The 23,098-nt window shown below is 35.1% G+C and overlaps 3 protein-coding genes and 1 long non-coding RNA gene across 9 annotated transcripts; 2 read left to right on the top strand and 2 right to left on the bottom strand.

The window, feature by feature from the left end:
• Positions 1-2,689: 2,689 nt before the first annotated feature.
• On the bottom strand, positions 2,690-8,554 carry LOC145820035 (uncharacterized). Its single transcript, XR_014360941.1, has 2 exons — positions 6,116-8,554; positions 2,690-4,467 (listed from the first exon to the last, which is right to left on the bottom strand). It is a non-coding gene; the product is annotated as an uncharacterized LOC145820035 (long non-coding RNA).
• On the top strand, positions 2,945-11,158 carry LOC114258543 (uncharacterized). 6 transcript variants are annotated; one of them, XM_082914404.1, is made up of 3 exons: positions 2,945-3,862; positions 3,995-4,480; positions 10,340-11,158. In XM_082914404.1, the coding sequence occupies exons 1-2, from the start codon at positions 2,945-2,947 to the stop codon at positions 4,469-4,471; spliced, it is 1,395 nt and encodes a 464-aa protein (XP_082770530.1). In that variant the 3' UTR covers positions 4,472-4,480; positions 10,340-11,158. The 6 variants fall into 6 exon arrangements, with proteins under 6 accessions (XP_082770530.1, XP_082770528.1, XP_082770529.1 ...); XM_082914402.1 differs by having other exon boundaries at positions 2,945-4,480; XM_082914403.1 differs by lacking the exon at positions 10,340-11,158 and adding an exon at positions 8,306-8,441 and having other exon boundaries at positions 2,945-4,480.
• LOC114258545 (vacuolar iron transporter homolog 4) lies at positions 10,152-12,574 on the top strand. Its single transcript, XM_082914405.1, has one exon. It carries the CDS (start codon positions 10,301-10,303, stop codon positions 10,931-10,933), a length of 633 nt encoding a protein of 210 aa, XP_082770531.1. The 5' UTR covers positions 10,152-10,300; the 3' UTR covers positions 10,934-12,574.
• Positions 12,575-14,245: 1,671 nt separating this feature from the next.
• Positions 14,246-21,649, bottom strand: ATRZ-1A (RNA-binding (RRM/RBD/RNP motifs) family protein with retrovirus zinc finger-like domain-containing protein). Its single transcript, XM_028198518.2, has 4 exons — positions 21,501-21,649; positions 17,169-17,286; positions 14,599-15,152; positions 14,246-14,509 (listed from the first exon to the last, which is right to left on the bottom strand). The coding sequence occupies exons 2-3, from the start codon at positions 17,277-17,279 to the stop codon at positions 14,622-14,624; spliced, it is 642 nt and encodes a 213-aa protein (XP_028054319.2). The 5' UTR covers positions 17,280-17,286; positions 21,501-21,649; the 3' UTR covers positions 14,246-14,509; positions 14,599-14,621.
• Between the last annotated feature and the right edge of the window lie 1,449 nt (positions 21,650-23,098).

Below are 23,098 nucleotides of genomic sequence, written 5' to 3'. Positions count from 1 at the left end.
ATTGTGACCATTAATTATAATACATTGCTCTATCTCCCACAAGTTACCAGTTTTCTCACCGTTGCCTTCACTCACATTTATGTTTATTTGATAAGTATTCCAGTTGATGGCTTCAATTCAATGTGCTCATCTATTGAAATGAGGTCATAATTAGAGGCTTGAGATGTATGATATATGAATTTGAGGTAGTGTTCAAAATAATGAGTTTGTATACGATAAGTAATAACAAAAGTAAAACCATAGGAGCTCAACAAATATAATATAAAACAAAAAGAGTTGGACGTGGTGGTGGATTTGTGATGAAGGGTGACAGGACAAAGAAGTCCTACCTTTGATTGGAAGTCCGTCAACATCTCTGTTGACGATGATGGTGGCGGTGGTGGATCGGGCTTTTGGTGGTGGAGAGGTGTCAAGGATCTCATAGAGATACGTCACTACTATTGGGTATCGCCTACCTCGGCCATGACAAGCCAATCAAGCCGAGTGTGGTGTTGTTTAAGCCAAGCTTGTTAGGCAGTTCAGCTTGAAACTTGAGATTGTCTTGTTTAATTGTTGAATGTACTGTTTTTTGTAATGATTCAAGCCTGTATTTTTTATGAGCAGCTCCTTTTATTTGCAGCCCATGTTTGCTAATGGGTTTACAAAGATATGTATACTGGGCAGAGCACTAATGAAGTCCGTTACTAATCTGAAACTGTCTCATTTTCTACAGGCATGTGTTAAAAGGATTCAAAATGATGAAACTGGGCACAAGCACTGCACTGGACAATATTTTGATTATTGGGCTTGTATTGACAAATGTGTAAGCCTCCTTTTCTTGTTAAATTTTAATGCAAGTAAAATTTGTTTTTTAGGTAATAAAAATTTGTTTATTATTTGTCATCTTTGATGTGTACTGAGACCACTCTGGAACACAGGTTGCACCCAAGCTATTTTCAAAACTGAAGTAATGGGTGGGATAGCTTTGTGGTAATTAACGTCATGTCGCGCTTTTGTTCAACCTGACATCTCATTGATTGTGTCTTCACCATAAACTTTTGATGTCAGTTCCGTATTTTTCATCAGCTATATGGACTTTGTGTGTGTGTGTGTGTGTGTGTGTGTGGAATAATGTAGACCTTGAGTGAAGTTAATAATAGAGAGCTTGTGGATTAGAGATTTTCTTTGATACTTTCCATGGTTGGTAATTTTGGATTGCCCAAATCTACTGCAATTTAGGTTGCATTTGATTGTTCAAATTTGCAGCCCTGTTATTAGTATTTAGTATTTTCACTCGTGGGCTTAAACTTTGGTGTTCCTGGTAGCGTGAGTTCAAGTTTTGAGAAGAGTCTCCAGAGATGAGTAATTGTGTACTTTCTCATCAAACATTATTTGACGGGAACTTCCTGTTATAGGTCGGGCTTTTTTTTTTCTGGATAAAGAAAAGAGCATCATTTAATTTAATTACAAACCAACTACATGATAGATAAAAGACAAAAAGAAAAACAAAGAGCCACAGCAAGAAACACAAGGGCAAGACTGCAAACAACTTTTCCTTGCAAAGCTCGCATAGGAAATCAATGCCATCAACATCATCTTGTCTTAAGGCTTCAAAGAAAAATTCACGTTTGTAGTGCCATATCAAGCTGCAGATCAGTTGAAGCCCCAGGGATTCAAACATCGACACCTGCAAAGATGAAAACAAGCACAGCCTTGTCTTCCCGTTATTTCTCTGGTATCATAAATATCAACAGGCTTGTATCGCAACAGTTCAAACAAGACTAAAGAACAAAAATGATTAAAATAGATTGAAGAGTTACATTTTTTATGCGCGAGAGATATTGATAGTGATAGAGAATGGTAGCGGTGGTAGGGATGCAATTGGATAGGTTGGGGCCGGTTAAGAGACTGTTTAGATTCAACTTGACTTGTGCTCAGAGTTGTTCAAACTCAAATTTGCCGAAAGTTTTGATTTTTTGGGATATTAGTTTGATTAATTTGTTAAAATTAAACTCTATTAATAATTTTATGATGTGAGAGATTAAGAGGAGAGATGAGAATGGAGGTACTGATGTGACTCTACTGTGGTCTTTATAATTTGAGTGGGAAAAAAAAAATTGTAATGTTTTGTGTTGTTATTTGTATATAATGTATAGTCAATATAGTAAAACAATTCAAATTATTTTAATATCATTCTATGGTTAATAATTTATATATACATACAATTTACACTTTAGTAGCTTAGACTGGTAGTGTTTTTGTTCAAACTCAATCCAAATTTAATTTGAACTTTTCAATTTTTGTTCAAAGTCATACTATTCAAAAATATATTTTCCAAGTCTAAAACTTTTTCAATTGCATAGTTATTAAGAGTGATAGTGGTAGCAACAATTAATGGTGGTTGTAGTAGGGGAGCAAGTGGTGGTGTTGGCGGCATAACGGAGGTGGTAGCAAGATGGCATTAGTAACAATAGTTGTGGTGATGGTAGTGACAACTAGGGTGATAAAGGAATCAAGCCAAACTCGACTCCATAACTAAATATTTTTTTTTAATTATTGTTTATTATATGAATAATATTTTATTTTTTAATTTAAATAAAAAATAAATGAATTGATTTTATTTAAATTTGAGCTCGATTCATTTATTAAAAAAAAAATTAAAAACTATCTCAAATATATTTGTGAACTTTGAATTGAGCGAAACTAAAAATTTGCGAACAACTGGATTCATTTTGAGTTCCAGTGACATCGAGGGAGTATAATAACATTAATAAGTATTGTAACTTGACATAAAAATAAAAATAAAAATCCAAATAAAATGCAGTGTTAGTTAAAATTCAATGTAGAAGTAACTACCAACGGTTTAGTTTTCTAAACCCTAATAAAAACAGAGCAAAGAAACAACAAAATGTCTCTGCCAAAACCCTAGAAACTCTCTCTGCAAACCCCACAACCACCATTGACGATGAGAGACAATTCACCACAACCCCAACCCATAAACCCCACCAAAACCCTACCTTTTCCTTCTCCACCTCCGCCTAAACCTCCCCAATCGCCTTCTCGGAAGCGCCTTCTCTCCAATCCCAATCCCAACCCCAACCCCAACCACAACCCCAAACAGTGCTCAACCTCCTCCGATTCATCTCTCTCATCCGACTCATCTTCAGAGCGATTCCGAAAGAAGACCAGAGACCTCCCCAATTTCTCCGATTGCCACTGCTGTGGACTCCACATCAATACCTCCAACCCCAAGAACAAGCTCCAAACCCTAGACAGTGTTTGGCGGATCGTCCTCCTCTGTAAAAAATGCATTGAGCGAGTCGAGTCAGCTGAATTGTGCTCCTATTGCTTCTCGAAGGCCGATTCGGACTGCTATCGATGCTGGGACTGCGAACGCTGCATTCACAGGGAGTGTGTTGCAAAGTACCGGTGGTCTTCCTATTGTTGTTTGGAATTAGGCTTTTCTGTTTGTGTTGACTGTTGGGTGCCGAAATTGCTTGCGAATTCGAATAGGGTTTATAAGAGGAGGAACAATTCTAGGGTTTCTAAGTCGCTGGAGGATGTGGTGATTGATGCCAAGAGCGTGGTGAAGAAGAAAACTGCGGTTGTAGCTAAAGCTAAAGAGAATGCTTTGAGAAAAGCTATGGTAGCCAGAAAGGTTGTGGAATTGGCGAACAGTGCGTTGGAATTAGTTGCGAAGAAAGATGACAATGGTGCTACTGTGGTTGTTGATGATGCAGAATTGGCATTTCAATTGCATCGTGCGATGAATAGTTCACCAAGGATTTCAAAGAACTTCTGCTTGTTGAATTCGAGCCATTTGCCTGTTCCAAGAATACGCTACTGCGATGGTGATTTATCGGTTAGATCATCTGGCTCAAGGGTGAGTTCACATCCTAGTGCTACTGCCCCTAATAATAAGTTAAATGAGAACGTTGATGCAACTATTTCAGAACCAGTTTATGTAAGCCCTTTAGATAGTAGTTCTCATATTTGTTTGGGTAATTTAAAGCAGGACGGGTTGGCGTATTATACAAGGAGGTGTAAAAAGGAAAAGGAATGTCGGGTAAACGGTGGAGCGATTGTTGGAGACTGCAATTTTGGTGATGACAATAATTGGATTGTTGAGTCTCAGACTTGCCAGAAACAAGTTAAGTTGGAGTATGATTTAGATGACACTAGATACCAAAGTCAATTGACTTGTGATGGAAATGCTACTGTGTTCCATGAGGGAAGATGCAATGGGAAGCCAGATCGCTATATGTTAAAGTATAGCAAGAGGCCTGTTGGCTTCAAACCAATTTCAAATAGTGAGCCTAAAATCCTTTATGATGATTCTTCTGTTGAAAGTAAGGATGAAGCTGTGGGACTACCTCTGAATTGTTCCGAGGAATGTAGAACATTATCTGATACTACATTTCAGTCTTGCACAACGCTACCTTGCAATCTTCGGCCTGTGCATGTAGTCCATCCATCACGAGATCTGTCCTGAAGTAAACAGGTAACAACAAACATTTACTTCTCAAATTTTGTAATTACTTATTGGAGTTGAGGAATTCCATCATGATTAAAATGGTTGTCCTAGTTTAGAGAAGAAAGGCTGCCGCATCTTTCTTCTGTATCTAATTGTGCACCTTGTCTAAGTTGGGTTTTTGTCATGGTATAATTTTCATTTTGTTACAAACTCAAGACCTCTGTTATCAGAATCTTACGATTCGCGATTCGATTCACAATTTTTGCAAAATCGATATGAATCTATGGGTGAATCTCTCTTTTATCAGAATCTTACGATTCGCGATTCGATTCACGATTCGATTCAAATTTTTTGCAAAATCAATACGAATCTATGGATGAATCTATTTTGGAAGGAAATCTCTAGTGAATCGCACGATTCACAATTGATTCACAATTCAATTCACTTTTTATAATTCATGTAATTTTTTAAATTATTGTGTCCAACATATTTTCAACTATTTTTTTCTCCATATTTTTAGTGAAAATGACATAATACAACTTTTAATAGCGTTTAATACCAAAATAACCAACATATATACATAATTTATTGTTATTTTAGTGATCGTGAAGTTTTTAATAGAATCCAATCAGATTCAGTCAGACCCAGCATATTTTTAATCTTTCTTCTCATTTTTTTTCCCTTTAAAAAATCATAATATATCTTCTAAAGCTGTTTAAGATTAAAGTTACACTATGAATTATCTATTGCTATTTTATTAAATTAAAGATAATTGAATATTACATATGTGAGGTCAATTATACCTGTTAAAATGTTTTAGGCTTTAAAATAAAATATTCTAAATAATTCTTTCTTATTATTTGCTCACTGTTACTTAGAAAAGTATGTATGCTTATTGTCCAAATATCAATATCATCGTTAATTATTGTTATTTTGAAAATTGATAATTTGTCTATTTGGTTATTATCTTTATGAAGAATGGTTGATAAGAAATATCTAAAAAGAAAAAAAGTAAGACCGTGATCTTACATAAGAATCTTTGTTAACTTCTTACCTATTAAACTACGTGATTATCACTCAAAATAACATTTTCATTGATTTAAGTCTAAATATTTCATATTCATAAGATATATTTAACATCTAAATGTGTAAATATATATTTTAAAGTAATTTTAAAAAAATGACCGAATCTTTACGATTCACTATTCGATTCGATTCGCGATTCAGTACAAGGTCATTTTGATTCACGATACGAATCTCGATTTGACAACTATGCTCAAGACCAATGTTACCAAAAAACACTAATAGCCTAGTGATTTACATTTCGTAACATGATTAATTTTAAAAATAACAGCAACATCTAATTAAATGTCTAATTGTTAAAATAAAATTGCTCTAGAAGTACCTTAAATTCTAATAGCGTAATCTAAACAAGTCTACTTCTATTGTACTCATTTCCGAGAATGTAACTTACCATTCCCCTGATCCTAGTCTGTACCGAAACATTCCACAGCTCAAGACAAATATCATATGGTGGAATACTTAGTACCATACCATTACCACTCTTAGTTTCTTTCCCTCTCTATATTCTCAACGACCAAACAAATAGGAGATAACAAAAGAAAGAACCAACATATATTTTTTTTCAGCACAAGTTTGTACCTGATATCATGAGGAAGCAAGATGAATCAGCTCAGATGATGCCACCTGTAGTCTGAATCCGTTATGGTCTCAGCCTGAAACAAACAGAGAGAGGGAGAGAAGTAAAATTTGTCAGTTTGGTGGGGGTTCTTTATCAAATCAAGGCTTAGTAATTAGTGACCAAGCTAGTTCAATAACCATCCTATACAATTTAGTTTCAGAAACAAAATCAATATATATATGTTGGCAGAAAGAGAGAACTAAATTAACTTGCCTTTATACTTTGATAATGAATAAACAAAGCAGAGAAGAAGAGAAGCACTGAAATCTATTTAGCTTTCTTTTTTCATCAAGCCTATAGTGGCATTAGTTTTCAATTTTGCCTAGAAGACCCTTCAAAATCATAATTTAAACTAAATTCCCGATTTTATTTCCTCCAGTACTCTTATTTAAATGTAATAATTACAGATAGCCTCATTGTTTCCTGAACGTATACCCTCATATCCTTCTCATATCCAACTGTATTTGAAAATGAAAAAGGTTATAATGATTTTTGGATACTTCTTGAATGTATCTAATATGTATTAGGCCATATCAAGTGCTTATCTGTATCCAGTAAGTATCGGACATGTGTTTGGTAGCCCTTGAGCAAGTTTTGGACTTTGTAGAGATTTCTGATACTGAGGAGGCATGTAGGTTGTTTCTTTTCTTGTTTTGTTTTTCTTTGCTACAGATTGATGTCCCATCTTAACACCATTGTTAATGAAACTTTTTATTGAAAAAAGAAAAAGAAAATGAAAATGAAAATTATAAACATAAAATTAAGACTGGAAAGATTGGAAAAATAAAGATTCTGGCTTTTTCAATAGGTGCCTTAGTTGGCCATGCTGGATATTTTTATATATTGATGATTGGGTAGATTGAAGAGATGTTGTCCATCAAGTTGCAGTAGATTGAAATGGAGTGGAGAAATACTTCCTAAAGTGTCACATGATCAATGAATAATAATCAGATTGAAGAGAAATTTTGATGTATGTGAAGTGAGCATGTTTTATGGTGGGCAATGCTAGGTATTTAAGACATAACATCCCTGTAAGATAATTTTAGTTAAAAGGGCTACTTTTAGGCCCTTGTTCTGCTGATTTGTGAATTGAGAGCAGATATATTGTTAATCTTTGAATACTAGATTTTTGGAGCAGTGGCTCTAAACTTCAGAACATAAATCTTTATTGATACTCAGGATCTGGACATATTTGTTATATTTTAAGTTACAATGGACTTGTGAATGCTGGATTGACTCTACTTCGTGTCAACCTACATAAGATAGACTTGCAAACACACTCATCATCTACAATGATGTTCAATATGGAAACAACATGAAATTGAAATTTGTGCCCGGGGTATTTTCAGTTGCTGCTTTCACAATACTGCTCACACTCTCAGTCTTGCATTATGCTCTAGGCAATTAGTGTGCACATCCAAAGTGCTTTACCTTTGCAGCTGAAGCTATGTGTTTCCTTGTTGAAACTTTTTGTTTGTTTTTCCTACAAGAGGTCCTATGAAGTATCTGTAACCTTTAGCCCGTCGCATGATACCAGCAGAACCTATGAAGTACCGACACTTCAAAACAAGTGTCGTATCTATATTGGATACACGGACACTTCGGGGATACGCATGGGACACACCACATGGCGTGTCCCCTTATTTAATTAATTTATTTTCAAGGGACATGCTAGGGACACACTAGGGACATGCCAAGTTGTCTTTTTCTCCATTTTATTTAGTGTCTTTGATAAATGTTGAATGTTTATTATTTTTTTTCTTAGATTTAAATACTTAATAGATCATCCGTAAAAATATATATATATAAACTGTAAGTGTTAATTTAAAAGTGTTTCAAAAAAAAAAGGAATTAGAGTTAGTTTTTGTTAATATTGATTGTTTTTTGATGTAATATTAATCTATATAGCAGATAAAAATATATGAAAATATGTTTTATTGCCGTGTCTGTGCCCCATTTTTTTTTGAAATCACCATGTCCCATGTCTGCATCCGTATCCATATCCGTGTCCATGCTTTTTAGAACAGAACTTATCACTCTTTTAGGTAGAAACCACAATGCCTATGGTTGGATCAAATTTTGCATCTTCTCACCCCCAGATTGGTTGTTTGATTACATTATTTAATTCAAGTCTATTGGCCTTTTCCCAGTAGCATTACTTCAAATTTAATAGCCAAAGAAAGTGAAAGGACTTCCCCAACTAACCACCCACCAAAGAAAGGGATGCATCGTAGATGTTCTCTAGTGGAACTGGAAAAAAGAGAAGATACAATCACAGAAGGGAGGGTCATTTGTTAAACAAGTTATTTCATTACTCAGATTCAGTATGAAGTTACAACACACCATGGAGCTCCTTATATTGACAGATAGAAGCATCTTAGAACACACAGATACGACACCTACATACTCTGTCAGGTGCAATGCGCACATAGTGTCAACACACCATGGAGCTCCTTATATTGACAGATAGAAGCATCTTAGAACACACAGATAGGACACCTACATACTCTCTCAGGTGCAATGTGCACATAGTGTTGTCTAGCAACCGACATTAGAATACAGGACACTTATTTACTACCACTATCCACTCAGATGTGCAGTCACACTCAGAGTACACCACAATGGTTTGTTTTTTGCTTGAGTGGGAGATATAAAAGGAGTCAACATGAAACTACTTTTTATCTTCAAACCATTTGAATACTCTTTGAGAAGCTTGTGACCTTTGTGTGTAGTGCACACTCTCCTAAATTTATAAATGATATATCTACCTACTTTTGTGTGGAATGCACACTCTCTTCTCCATTTATTATTAACACCATATCTTGTAAGTATCCATTTTGTGAGTGTTTGAAGTGCACTCCTATTCAGCACACCATCTTCCCTAAGGGTGGTTGTCTGTTCAGACGAACTAAAGCCTTCTATATGAGAAGCACTTGCTGGTTATATTGCAAGATTCGAATCCCATAGTTTTTAATAAGACTTGAAAAATATCTGTTAGTACGTATCGAATCGGGTGTTTCTATTTACACTACAAATACATTTTATTACCTTTTATTTTTACATTATGCTTGCATAAAATTACTAAAAAGGATTTTAAAATTTTGAAACTTTAATTTCTCTACCCATAGCTCCACTCTACACCATGCCGCCACCCCTCTCCTCTCTGTCATTGTTCTCTCTCCCTGCCACGCCAAACTCCTTTCCTCTTCACAACCACCCACTCTAACCCATCCCTCTTTTCCAGCCACAACCTGTAACCCCCTCCCCTCTTGACGGCCCCAACCCTTCTCTACTTTGCCTAGATCTGCAACCCCCAACCCCTCCCCACTTCAACCACTGTCGCCACCACCCACCACCTTGAATCCATAGTTCACAGAGAGAGGAGAAATGAGAGAGAAAAGGATGGGTGTAAGGAGAAAATTTAAGATTAGGGGCAGGGATAGATAGGATATTGAGGGGTGTAAAGAGATAAATTCTAAAATTTTTGAAATGGGTGTAAAGAGTAAGTAGGTGTAATGAGGCCAATTTGTTGTGTAATAGAATGTCACTATCATATTTGCATGCTAGATATCAAAATTACTATGAATATGCATAGCAGATATCAAAAATCTGTTATTGGAGACTGTATTTAGGCCTAGAGTTATTTTGGCTAAATTAGCCAATAAAGACAAAATAGGCTAATTTAGCCAATAAGACAAAATGTCACATCTATATCATAATCATTTCACTTAATCTCACAACTATCAAATCAACTACAAAAAAAAAAAAAAAAAAAATCAAAATTTATTCCAAACACAACTTTTTTAGCCAAGTTAAAATAACTAAAAGGCAAAAAAGTAAGGCTAAATTAGCTCATCTCAAATGAGGGCTTAGATAAGAAAATTGCTACTGTGTGTGATTGAAGAAAGCAGGAGAGAGGTCAAATAAAAATTTTGATTTCATTAATTAAAACCCACCATGGAGATTTTGTGCTTTCTACACGATTTGCTACTTTTGCAGCACTAATGTCCACCACTATCAGCACTATTTACACTAATATGCTCTCTTTCTATATATATCGTTCATGAGGAGTGTATCTTCCACAAGCAACCACAATCCTCCATCTTCATTCTCCCATTTATAGTTAAACTTATGCCCTTTTCTTCATGGCCGCCCCTAATGATGTCCAAATTCCCATTTCAAAGAATGAAACTGACGGAGAGAACAACTTGGACTACTCTCAAAGGGCACAATGGCTCCGAGCTGCTGTGTTGGGAGCCAATGACGGGTTGGTGTCGATAGCATCACTGATGATGGGTGTTGGGGCTATCAAAAAAGACGTTAAAGTGATGGTCCTCACTGGCTTTGCAGGGCTAGTTGCAGGGGCTTGTAGTATGGCAATCGGAGAGTTAGTCTCTGTCTACTCTCAGCTTGACATAGAAGTGGCTCAAATGAAGAGAGAGAAGAGAATGAAAGAGAACGGAGGGAATGGAAGGGAGTTTGAGAAAGAAAAGCTACCAAATCCAATCCAGGCTGCTACAGCATCGGCCCTAGCCTTTACAGTAGGGGCAATAGTGCCCTTACTTGCAGCTGCATTTATTGAAAACCATAGGGTGAGGCTTGGTGTAGTGGTTGCTGCAGTGAGCTTGGCATTGGTGGTGTTTGGTGGCATTGGAGCGGTGCTGGGAAAGACTCATGTTGTGAGGTCCTGTGCTAGGGTCGTGGTCGGAGGGTGGATGGCCATGGCCATCACTTTTGGGTTGACCAAGTTAATTAGCTCTACTGGGCTGCAAATGTGATCCTCCGTTTTCAGTTTTCGTCCTCTCGTCATATTTCGGTTTCATGTCTTGTGCCAAATTTCTTGTATTTAGTATGAAAAATGTGCATTGAACCATGTTTATTTAATAAGAAATGAAACCGTTTCTCAACACAAGGAAAAAAAAAAAAAAAAAACCAAGTTGGTTTATATTAAGAAATAAAAAGGGATTAAAAAAAAAAAAACACTAAATTGGTTTGATAAGAAATGAAATTCAATCAGTTCAACAATAGAAGTTATGAAAATGAATTTTCGTTTTTTGGGGATTTGAAAATATTAGTACAAGCCACACGCTTTTAAAAATCTCTGTTTTGTCAGTCTTAGGTCTCATTTGAAAATAGATTATTTTAATAACTTTTTAACTTTTTAGCTAAAATATGAGGTAAAAAAAATTAAATATGTTTGGAATAATTTTTTAACTTTTTACGAAAAAATGTGTAAAAAGTAAAGAGAAAATAAAATCTTTAATTTTTTTGTATAAGTTGTTGATTTTTTAATTTTTTTAGTAACTTTTTAACTTTTAGATTAAAACAGTTACTTGTCAAATGAGGCCTTAGTATTAACAAATTCCAAACTATATGAAACCTGAGCAAAGCTTCATCACATTCACAAACATAGATTCACTTTGAAAGCCATAACCATAGTTTGTCCAGCAGCCTCTAGAAGGGATCACAAAACAAGTAATACCAGCCATCTCATATAGACGACGATTGAGAGAGAGGGAACCTAAGTGCCTAGGTCAAGGAATCACGTGGGTGGTGGGACCTCGACTTCATTCTTTAACCAAATAGGGTATAAGGGGCATAAAGCAAAATAAAGCTAATAATACATCAATATGAGTGTCCCATGAATTTGTCATCGTCCCAAAATACAGATTAAAAGAACCATCCATAAATGCATAAAGCAAAATAAAGCTAATAATACACCTTTTTTTTTTTTTTTTTTTATAGCACAATAAGGTCATGTTTGTTTGGACAGACTGGATTAGATTGGATTAGCATTCCCATGACTAATAGTCTTAAGACTACGAATCATTTAGGTTATGTTTGGATTGAATTAACATTAGAAGGAGGACTAGTAGTCCTGACTTTGATTTAGTCTTTCGATTTATATCACACCCCCTTTAGCGGGATTGAATAATCCACCATATGTGAGATATCATATCCAGATGGATTGTTAGTCCGTAATTCAATTGTTTACCCAAACATCAGATTAATAATTTTATTAGATTATTAATTTAATCCCAAACTCATGTCCACCCAAACAAACATGTAAGAATACCTTTATAGCAAGAAATAACAAAGCTTTACAATCTCATTACTATCATTTTATGAGAGCTAAATCCAAGAAGATACATGTGTAATCAACAATATGTGAAGAGCATATAAATAGGTAATACAAAGAAGAATAATTTACACGCTCAATTCCCTTGTTTCCTTTTAACCAAAATCTGTGACTGCCATAAAATTTAATAACGCAATAAAAAGAGCTAAATTCCCAGCCTTTGCGGCAAAAAATACTGTGCATCACAAGGGGAATTAACACAAGTGGTTGACACAAGAAATATAGTAATATTATTTCCATAATAATTTTAAAATTAAAATTTAAAAAAAAAAAAAAAAAAGGTGCACCTAAAACAGTAATCAGCTGGCATTGTAACAAGGCGGCAACCGTAAAACCAATTCAAAGTGGGGTAACAAAAAACCGTAATCATTTTTAAACTCTCCCTACCGGACAGAGGAGCGAGCATGCATGAAAAGTGCAAAACCATGCTAACAAGCTTCAATACACAAACAAAATAAAGAACTAACTAGCAGTACAGGAAAACCCAGTCACCAGAAAAAATGCAATCACACAATAAATTGCAAATCTCAAAGTCCTACACATATCAGGAAACAGAAGATTATTGGCAAAACAAATCATGATCCCCAACATTCTTAACCCACAGTAGAAACTAGAAGTCAACAGTTATACAGATGGAAGTGAGCACCCATTACAATACCGGAAAAGAAAAACCAATTTTACTTCCCGTATCAGATATTGAAACAGTTGAATTCCAAGAAATGGGATCCCAGAACTCAATAAGATTGTGCAAGTATAATGCGTCCTTTGATTCCAGAGCAAGTAAAAAGGAAAAGAAGAAAATTGCTAGTGTCATTCTGAGAACAAATGTAAGTACCAAGACAACTTAACCACCTACGAAGCATCCATCCATCATGCAAAATCAAGAATATTATGCACACATGGGCAATATTAATTGCATACTTAAATAAGTTGTGAACATAAAAACAACATGGAGTAAAAAGGAAGTGAATATTATGATTTACTTCAAAAAGAAAAAAGACGAGTAAAAAATGATGAGGCTCAGCCCTGACATGAATCAGTGAAAGAAAGACCTAAACAAAAGTGTGTTACAGCTAAAAGCAAAAAGGCCAAGAAAACGAAAAAGCACCTTCCTCCACAGACAAAAAGACACACAGACCATCCCAAGAATCATTTTCCTTCAAAGACAGTTCAGGACTCAAAAGAGGCAGTCGTCTCCCAACAGAAAATTTAAAGATTGACCATCATCGAGGTGAAAGGGAACATCTAATGGGAACCACAAGCCGACAAAGGAACAAGAAGCTGACAGACAGAAACACGAGTCATCTGGATCTCAGCAATAAAAACCATAGCATTACACGCGGAGAACAACAAGAACCTTCTCCCAAAAAGAGCCATGTGGAACAGAGAACCATAACAAAACAATGGACAGCAGTTGCTCAACTCTTCAAGAGCTTCCAAACAACATGCCACATGTTTAAGAAGTATGGAACTCTTCCAACAGTGCACCTTGCAGATGGCTTGTTGCTGCCCAAAAAACTCTCATTTTAAATATGTATAAACACATCCAATTAGCAACAAAGAACCCAATCATGTATCCAAAAAGACCATAAATAGCCTGCCAAAGTTTAACAATATTGACAATTAGCATTATGTATTATATAAGATTTGAAAACAATTAAATAGGAAGCAAATAATTTACCCGGTTAACTCCCATTTATTTGTTAAGAACGTTGTTAGAAGAACAGGAAAGGAGATTATGCTTCTAAGTCTCTACCCCCATTGAAAATAAGTAGTCATCTGATCAAGGACCCCAAAATATTTTGTATAATCACCAAACATGCAAAGTCCTCACCATTGGGCCCCTATACCTGTTTAACATCAAAAACCTTCCAGATATGCAACTCCCAATTCAAGAAATTCATTATGCACCCAGCAGCAACAATGACATTTGTAATTTTGCCCATTCAAGTAAGTAGATATCCAGCAGCAATAATGGCATTCAAAAGTGTAAAACCATATTCGAACATGTCAAGCATGCATAAGAACCCATCAGACCATGATATCGAACATTTTAGGAACACAGAATAGTAGGTTATTGGTGCCAAGATCCACATTTTCAAAAGTTGATCAACTACATAGTTCTGCTAGCCCAAACATCAAGAAGTGAACACATCCAGTAAACAGAATCTTCCATCACCTGCATCCAGTAGCCGTCGCTCCTCCAGTTCTTCAGCTGCAAGACAACATGAACATTGATCAATCAGTAAAAAGAAACCCCACAAGCATTTGCAATGCTCAGTGAATGTTGTGAATGTTGCATACCACAATTTTAAGCAGTCATTTCATCAAGATCGGAAACCTCCTGAACTCCGACGGTCATATGGTCCAGAACGGTCACGACTATATCGGTCACCTCCCCCACCACCACCAGAATCCCTACTACGTCCCCCAAATCGATCTCCATTCCTATCAGGACCATAACGCCCTCCACCACCGCCACCGCCACCGCCACCGCCATACCTATCATCCCTACCACCATACCTACCACCTCCTCTGTCTCCTCCACTGGGACATTCCCTAGCAAAATGACCTGGCTTCCCACACTTGAAGCAGTCTCCACCACCAGATCCGCGACCACCTCCATAATCACGGCTGCGATCACGATCACGACCACGGTCCCGGTCCCGGTCCCGGGAGCGATCGCTGTCATGATCTCTGCCAGATCCTTGGTGAGGCTGAGCTTTCTCAACAGTAATAGTCCGCCCATCTAAGTCCATTCCATGCATTGCTTCAATGGCTTCTTCCATTGTTTTCTTCTCATCAAAGGTGACAAACCCAAATCCACGAGAACGTCCAGAGAACTTGTCGACAGCAACCTATGCCACAAAAAACATTACATGCATAATAATCTCAATGATGCTTTCAAATAATTTACTATATATAATAACCTGGAAAACATCTTCAACGACACCCCATTCCATTGAAACTATCTCACACTTTTTAATGCATGGAAACAAATATGGTATAAGAACAAAAATACGATATTACAATTTCTAAAAATATAAAGTAATGTTATTTCTACCAATCAAAAATAACTTCAAGAGTGGTGTATTAACCATGTCATCCAAATATATGTGGCAAATTAAACATAATTTTAAAACGGGCATTTTTGTAGGTTTCTTCCAACATATTTGGTTATTTTTGCGCACACAAATTAAACTGTAAAACAACTATATCAAAAAAAAAATTTCACACATTTATAAATTTATACATATTATGTATATACATGTTACACATTCTTAGCATGTGTGGGCATCGATACATGCATTTGATTGATCTAACTCCCAAGTATATAGAAAACCTATGAAGCATGGACACGCCAAAATGGAAGCCGTGGCGGTGTCGGATACAGGGACAAGTACGGGACACGCCATTTGGCGTGTCCCTTTAATTAATTTATTTTTTTGGTATGGGACACGTCGGGGACACGGCGGGACGCAGCGGCACATAGCGAGAGGACACGGCAGGGGAACAAAATAGAAAATCCTAATTCGAAGAAAGAGGAGAAGAAAAGCTAAATCCAAAATCAGAAGAAGAAAAGAGAGAAGAGAAATGCGAACCTATTCATCTCCATCTCGATCGATCGATCTATCTCGATCTCCATCTCCAGTCGATCTCTGTCTCCAGTTGATCTTCCATCACTTCTTAACCTGGTGCGTCTCTATTCTCTCTCTTCTCTGGCTCGCCTCTTCTCTCTCTCGTCTTCTTTTAACCCTTTCGTTTGCCTCTCTTCTTTCCCCCCTTTCGTCTACCCCTCTCTCTCTCTCTCTCAGACTGAAATGTTTCGTTGACCACCATTACTCAAAGATAATATACTATATATATTAATAGTTATTATATAACATATAATATATGTATAAGATAATATATAATATATAATATATGTATAAGATAATATATATTAATAAAATAAATAAAAAAACACATGTAGATAAAATAAAATAAAAAAAAATTAATTGGAACATATTATTTAAAAAATATAATAAATAAATAAAATAATTAATGTATATTAAAATAAAAATATTTATAAAAAAAATTAAAAAATTTGCCGTGTCCCCTGCCGTGTCCCCATTTTTTAGAAATTGCCGTGTCCCGTGTCCGTATCGGTGTCCGTATGTGTGTCTGTGTCCGTGTTCGTGTCCGTACTTCATAGTAGAAAACAGAATACATAGACATATACTCTCCACACTATTGTAATTTCTACAAATATGGCAAGACTTGAAACGCTTGACCTTCTCATAAGGTGCAGGGTTCTGGCCGACTAAGCTAGACGCAGTTGATTACTACATAAGTTTTATAAAGTTGCATGGTATTCTTAAATTACCAAGCTTGTTGGGCATATGTCAACTAATCATGTTACAAATATAGTGTTCAAGAAAGGTACTTCATGCAGTTCAAAGAATCCATGTAACATAGAAATGTGGATATATAAAATATACACAGTAAAACTTTAAATATGACATAATTTGTTTTTACGAAACTATAGAATAAAAAGAAAAGTAAGGAAAAGGGGAAAAAAATACAAAATTCAAGCCAAAATAAAATAAAAAATCCCAATGAAACGTCACTCCACAGGGTAGAAGTAGAGACAAAATGTCGTTTTCAAATGACAACCCATCACATAATCAGAGAAAAGTTGCTCGAGTGGCCCTAGTGCCAAATATACCACCAAAACAATTGATGTGTGAAAAATTTTCTAAAGAATCAAAAGAGAGTGATTTAAAAAAAAAAAAAAAAAAAGAGACAAGGAAAAGATATTGGTAGATGAATTGCATAGTATATCATAATCCACAATGTAAAACACAATTTTGATGAGCACAAACAGATATTACCTTTGCCTCTAGAAGATGGCCGAACTTTTCAAATGCATCTTTTAGATCTCTATCAGATGTTGACCATGAGAGGCCACCAACAAAACAGCGATACTCCACTTCATCTGACATTTTTCAACTGTTTTTTGTTTGCAAGAAAAGAAACATTGAACATGAAGAAGTACCATGTAATAAATGATTGATCAGTGCACTAGTGTAAGGTAAAGGGAAACACTTGTTCATATCAAAAGTGCAGGCAACAAATCACTTCTAGACAGGCAACCGATTATGCTCAACTTGGGGAAATTTAAAAAAAAAAAAAAAAAAATTGAATAACAAATGATCAGCCTAGAAATGAACTATTTTTAGCAACATCTGCCATAATGAGGAATGTCACCAAAATAATAAATCATATGAGGAAGAAGATCAACAAACAGATACGATGAGGATATAGTTAAAACATATTATACAATAACAAATAAATAATCAATGTATTGAATGAAGCGATAGGTGAACATTCAAAAAAAGTTGAATGTCCATAGAAATATATCAAGACCACTGTGCTTCTGCAGCATCGAAAATCAGCCCATGTTTTCATCTAGTGAATAATTAGGTCTATGTGTTCCTTAAGACTTGTTTATAACATAATCCATGTGTAAACACATTTCATTCTATTGCAATATCATTTACATATATAAACTCACCCTTGTTTCAATTCAGTTGTTGATAAAGTGTGGTTATATTGAAGGGTGGATTACAATTCACCCATGTTTTCATCTAGTGAATAATTAGGTCTATGTGTTCCTTCAGACTTGTTTATAACGTAATCCATGTGTAAAAACATTTCATTCTATCGCAATATCATTTACATATACAATCTCACCCTTGTTTTAGATATAGAGTGTGTTTATATTTCAGGGTTGATTACAATTTACCCTTTGTTCTAAAATAGATTTATAATCACAAAGAAAGGTTTCTTTTATGAAGGATTATGACAACCTGTTGACGGTTCCAGGATAGGTTCATGCACTATGAAGACCTTATATTGCCCCCCAAAATTTAATTTATACAAACCGTTGGATATAATTAAAGGTGAACTTATGATCATTTAAATTACAATGGCTCTATTTGGTTGAGTTTTCAATATCTAATTTCTTTTTCATTTTTTTGGAAAAAGTAAAAACTAATTTAATAGAAATAAACAACGAAAAATATATTTAAAATTTCCAAAAATTATTGCTGCCTAAAAAAAAAGTGAACCATATGAAAATAATGAGTTTTTTTCACCAATGAGTTTAAATAATGAGTTTTTTTTTTTTCATTTTTTAACCAAACTAATTTTTGGAAATTTTTCAAAAAAATAGGTTCTAAAAACTTAACCAAACAAAAGACAAAGCATTATAAATCAACAACACCCATAGATTTTTTTTAACATGAGAAGAAAAAGAGCTTGGCACTATATGAACATGAAAAGGAAAAAATAAAAAGAAATGATGATCAAGCATGCTTCAGAAATGGCTCAGGCGCAGCCTACAAACACATTGTTTCTAGTGTACATGAGTGCGCGCAGACGTGCATGCATGTGAATGTGTGCATATTATTGCCCTTTCAACATTCTTCAAGTTGAAGATTTCTACTTTGGTTCTCAAGTGGTATGATACCAGCTATACAATACTCATGCAACACTAGGCATGTAAAAATTGAAGACCCACAGGCCTAGATTTTTTAAAATAAATTAAGAGAGAGAGAGAGAGAGAGAGAGAGAGAGAGAGAGAGAGAGAGAGAGATGGGTTGATTTTTAAATTTAATAAAAAAAGAAATCGCGATGTCCATCAATGTTTGCATTTCGCCCTAGACCCCAAGGGGATTATGTGTCAGCTCCTAAACCCAAAGAAGGTTATGTGTTTTCTGGTTAAACAACAAAGGGGTAAATTGTAACTAACCCTATATTAAGTGCTCTATACCAAATTCAACAATCCAATCCCCAGAATACCCTTAACTAGATTCTGCTAAAAAAGGGCAGACACCAGGGTCTAGGGCAATATGTAAACCAGAATGCTATCATAACCTCACTCTCATTCCAATGATTTCATCCTACAGTAAGATTCAAAGTCCCCTAATAATATCATAACCTCACTCTTATTCCAATGATTTCATCCTACAGTAAGATTCAAAGTCCCCCCTTCCCAATTTATACCTGAAGAACATCAGTAAATATCATAACATATTACTGTTACTAGAATTGCAAATCATTAGTGTAATTATGCACTTTACTATGCTCTTAAGTGACAGAAATCAATATCCTTGCAAACCCTCCTGGGTAGGGGTGAGCTGAGCCGAACTTTAGTATGTTTGGACTTGTGTATTAAGATTTTCACGAGTTTGAATTTGAACTCGAGCTCAATAAAAATTTAACGAACTAAGCTTGAGATGAGTTGGCTCAGGCCTGACTCGAACTTGAGCCTGTTCACCAACCTTAACGAGCCAAAAAAATTATAAATACATACTTGTGTACAACACTAAAGTTCTAATTAAAACTTTGATTATACAATTATATATACAATATATAAAACATACTAAAAGAAAAGTCAATATCTTATCAAAATAATAATATCGACCACCACTATATAAATGTATTATCTATAGTTAGCTATTATTTACATTATTTAAATATATAAATAACATATTCGTCCTATTTTTTATACATATTTTTACATTATTTAAATAAATATTAAACGAACAACTAACGAGTTGAACTTCAATATGTTTGGGCTTATTTATTAAGATTCTAACGAGCTCAAGTTTGAACACAATAAAAATTTGACAAACCGAGTTCAAAAGAGCCCTTACCAAGCCGAACTCAACCTTGTTCACAAACAACTCTATTCATATGCAGCCCTACTCCTGGGTTTCTCAATAGAGATTAATATAGTTGTCCCATAAATGTAGAATTTACATACAGCCAACAAACATGTACAACATCAGCTAATAAACACGTGATCACTTCCTCCTTTTTTCTCTAATTTCCCCCGTAACAGCCGACGGTGGCCAGACCACCATTGCCTACCCTTTCTGTGAGACATGAGCCACAACCATTGACCACCGCCTCCGTCCCTACCCTCCCTCTCCTTCAGCCACTACCACTGACCATCGGCACCACCAACCATCACCGCTTCCCTTCCTCCCCTACCACCCAATTGTTGTATATAGGAAAATCCTGCTTTGGGAAACAAGAACAATTATTCAAGCGCTCAAGTTGTACAAAATCAATCAAAAGAAAGATCTTGTTTTGTTTATTTTCATTGAACCCTTCAATTTAAAGAGGAACTATGATGCCATTAGACACTATTGTTTTTATTTCTTCTGCAAAATAGTCACAATTTAAAATTCCTCTCCAAAGCAACAACCGCCATTAACTCAAAATTCTGAAAAATTTTGTGGGAAATTGTTCTTTTTTTGTTGAAGAATTTGATTTACATGTAGTCTGTGGTGGTGGTGATGGCGGCTACGACTATTTCTACGGGAGAGATGGAGGTTGGAGGGACGGGAACAAAGGGGATGGTGGCAATCAGTGGTGATGGCTGGAGAGATGTCGCATTGGTTTCTGACAAAAAGGGCAGGCGCAGAGGTGTTCTGGTCATTGGTTGTTGCTGGAAGAAATTAGAGAAGAAAGGATATGTTTTTAGCTGATGTGGTACATTTTAGCTGATGTGGTACATTTTCATTGGCGGTCTGTAAATTCCACCTTTACGGAAGAGCCGTACGAAACTTAATCTCTTTCACCTCTCATTCCTCTCAAAATTTTATCAAATATCCTGCAGATTATAAATTACTAATATTGCCTGACAAACTCCATAAATCCCAAATTTATCACTGTGATACACATCAATAAACTAAAAAATAGCATCAAAAAAATTAAAATGATTCCTCACTCACCCAAATTCAATTTTCAACCAAGAAATCACAATATAAACAGACCCACAAGTCAACTGCGATAATAATCATAATATAACCAAAAGTCGTTCGGATCAAATTCTCTAATTTTATCAGACCATATTAAATCCCTGTTTCTTTATCATGAATCTGCAATAGCTATCATCGTGAAATCACAACAACCCAACAAAGAAAACAAACCATAATTAAAAACAACGTAATAGATCTGAAGCCAACACATAGATCAGAAACAAATGACAAATATAGATCTAATCACAACAAGAACAAGAAAAACAAAAAAACAGATGAAGAGTAACGATCATGAATCAATGAAAATATTTCTAAAAATAACAAGTTAGTTAGAACAGGAATGTAAGAAGAGGAACAAAAAGCGAATGAATCGATAGGTGAATTAGGTACCAGAGGAACAGAGAGAAGTCAAGAGTCAGATCAGGAGAGAGGCACAAAAGGGGATTCTTGCGTTTCTTGGAAGTAAAGAACCCTAGGCCTCTTATTTATATGCATGTATAGATACAAGGGTGTGTATGTATAATCTTGTGGATATTTGTGGGAGAAGAGATCAAGTGGTTGCGGTTGTATTATGCCCTCATGGTATAACGTGGTCTCTCGGCCGTCCGATTTAGAATCTTGACCTAAAATATAGAGATGAAGAGTCGGTTTGGGATGTTCTAAAAAGTGTACTTTTTAATTTATTGGCTTATATGGGTTAAGTTTTGGTTAGATTTGATGTGATGTGTTAGAGAGGTGATGTGATTTAAATAAGATGATGTGACTTAAATAGAATAATGACTTTTTAACTTTTTTAGGTTATGCCAAACTAACCCGAAATGATTTGAAGCCATGTAAAATTTTATGGCTTGATTGTTTTAGTTGACTATTTGATTTTTTAGTTTTTTTAACTTGATTAAAAAATTTACGTTTAGCCTGTGTTTGGCAAGTGGGTTTGCAGGCTTTTTTGGCTATTTTAGCCATAAAAAACAAAATAGGCTATTTTAGCCATAACAAACAAAACATCACATCCAACCCATAATCATTACATTCTTTTCTCACAAAAAAAAACTCAAAAAAGCCAAAAAGCCAAAAAATCCTTCCCAAACCAAGCTTTTAAGCCCAGGCTAAAATAGTCAAAAAAATCAAAAAACCAAAAAGTCAACCCACTTCCCAAACGAAGGCTTAGAAAGTTGATTTTCTTTTTTTATATAGTTAATTTGATGGTTATAAGAGGAAAAGTGAAATGATTATGTATTAAATGTCATATTTTATTTTATTAATTATTTTTTTACTGAGTTATTTTAACCCAATCATCTTCCCAAATAGGGCCTCAGATTGGCAACTACTTTAAGGTCACGTTTGTTTGGTTCCATAAGATAGAGGAGATTAAGAGTACAGTAAAATTAGGTGAAGAGATTATTAGTATAGTAGTATTAGATTAGAGCTGTAAGATAAATAGTTTTTGTTTGTACACTATCGTATTAGTAATACTATAGATAGTATTAATATATAAAATAATATTTTTTAACTTTTTAGTATTTTTTTAATGTTATAATTATTATTGTTAAACCAAACCAAATCTTAAATCTCATCAAATGGGGTCAATTGCATGAATCCTTATTTTCCACTCGACCCTATCCAAGACCATTTCGTTAGTCAAATTAAAAGATTCATATCTTTATTTACTACACTATTCCACATCAACCTAGGTTTATCCCTTCCCCTAACACTATCATCTACTGTCACTGTATCGCATCTTCACTACTACTTTCTATTAGTCTTCGTTGTATATGACCAAACCATCTCAATTTATTATCTCTCAACTTATCTTCTATCGGTACTACTCCTACCCATTCTCGAATATACTTATTCCTAACTCTGTCCTTTCAAATACTAGCACACATCCACCTTAGCATCTTCTTATTAGTAACATTAATCTTATCTACATGTTGTTTCTTAGTTGCCCAACATTCCATCCTATATAATATCGTTAATCTAATAGTCGT

The sequence above is a fragment of the Camellia sinensis genome, chromosome 2 (assembly GCF_055761805.1).
Source record: "Camellia sinensis isolate YWXY chromosome 2, ASM5576180v1, whole genome shotgun sequence".
In the NCBI taxonomy this organism is placed as follows: domain Eukaryota; kingdom Viridiplantae; phylum Streptophyta; class Magnoliopsida; order Ericales; family Theaceae; genus Camellia; species Camellia sinensis.
This window is presented reverse-complemented; position numbering and strand designations above follow the sequence as displayed.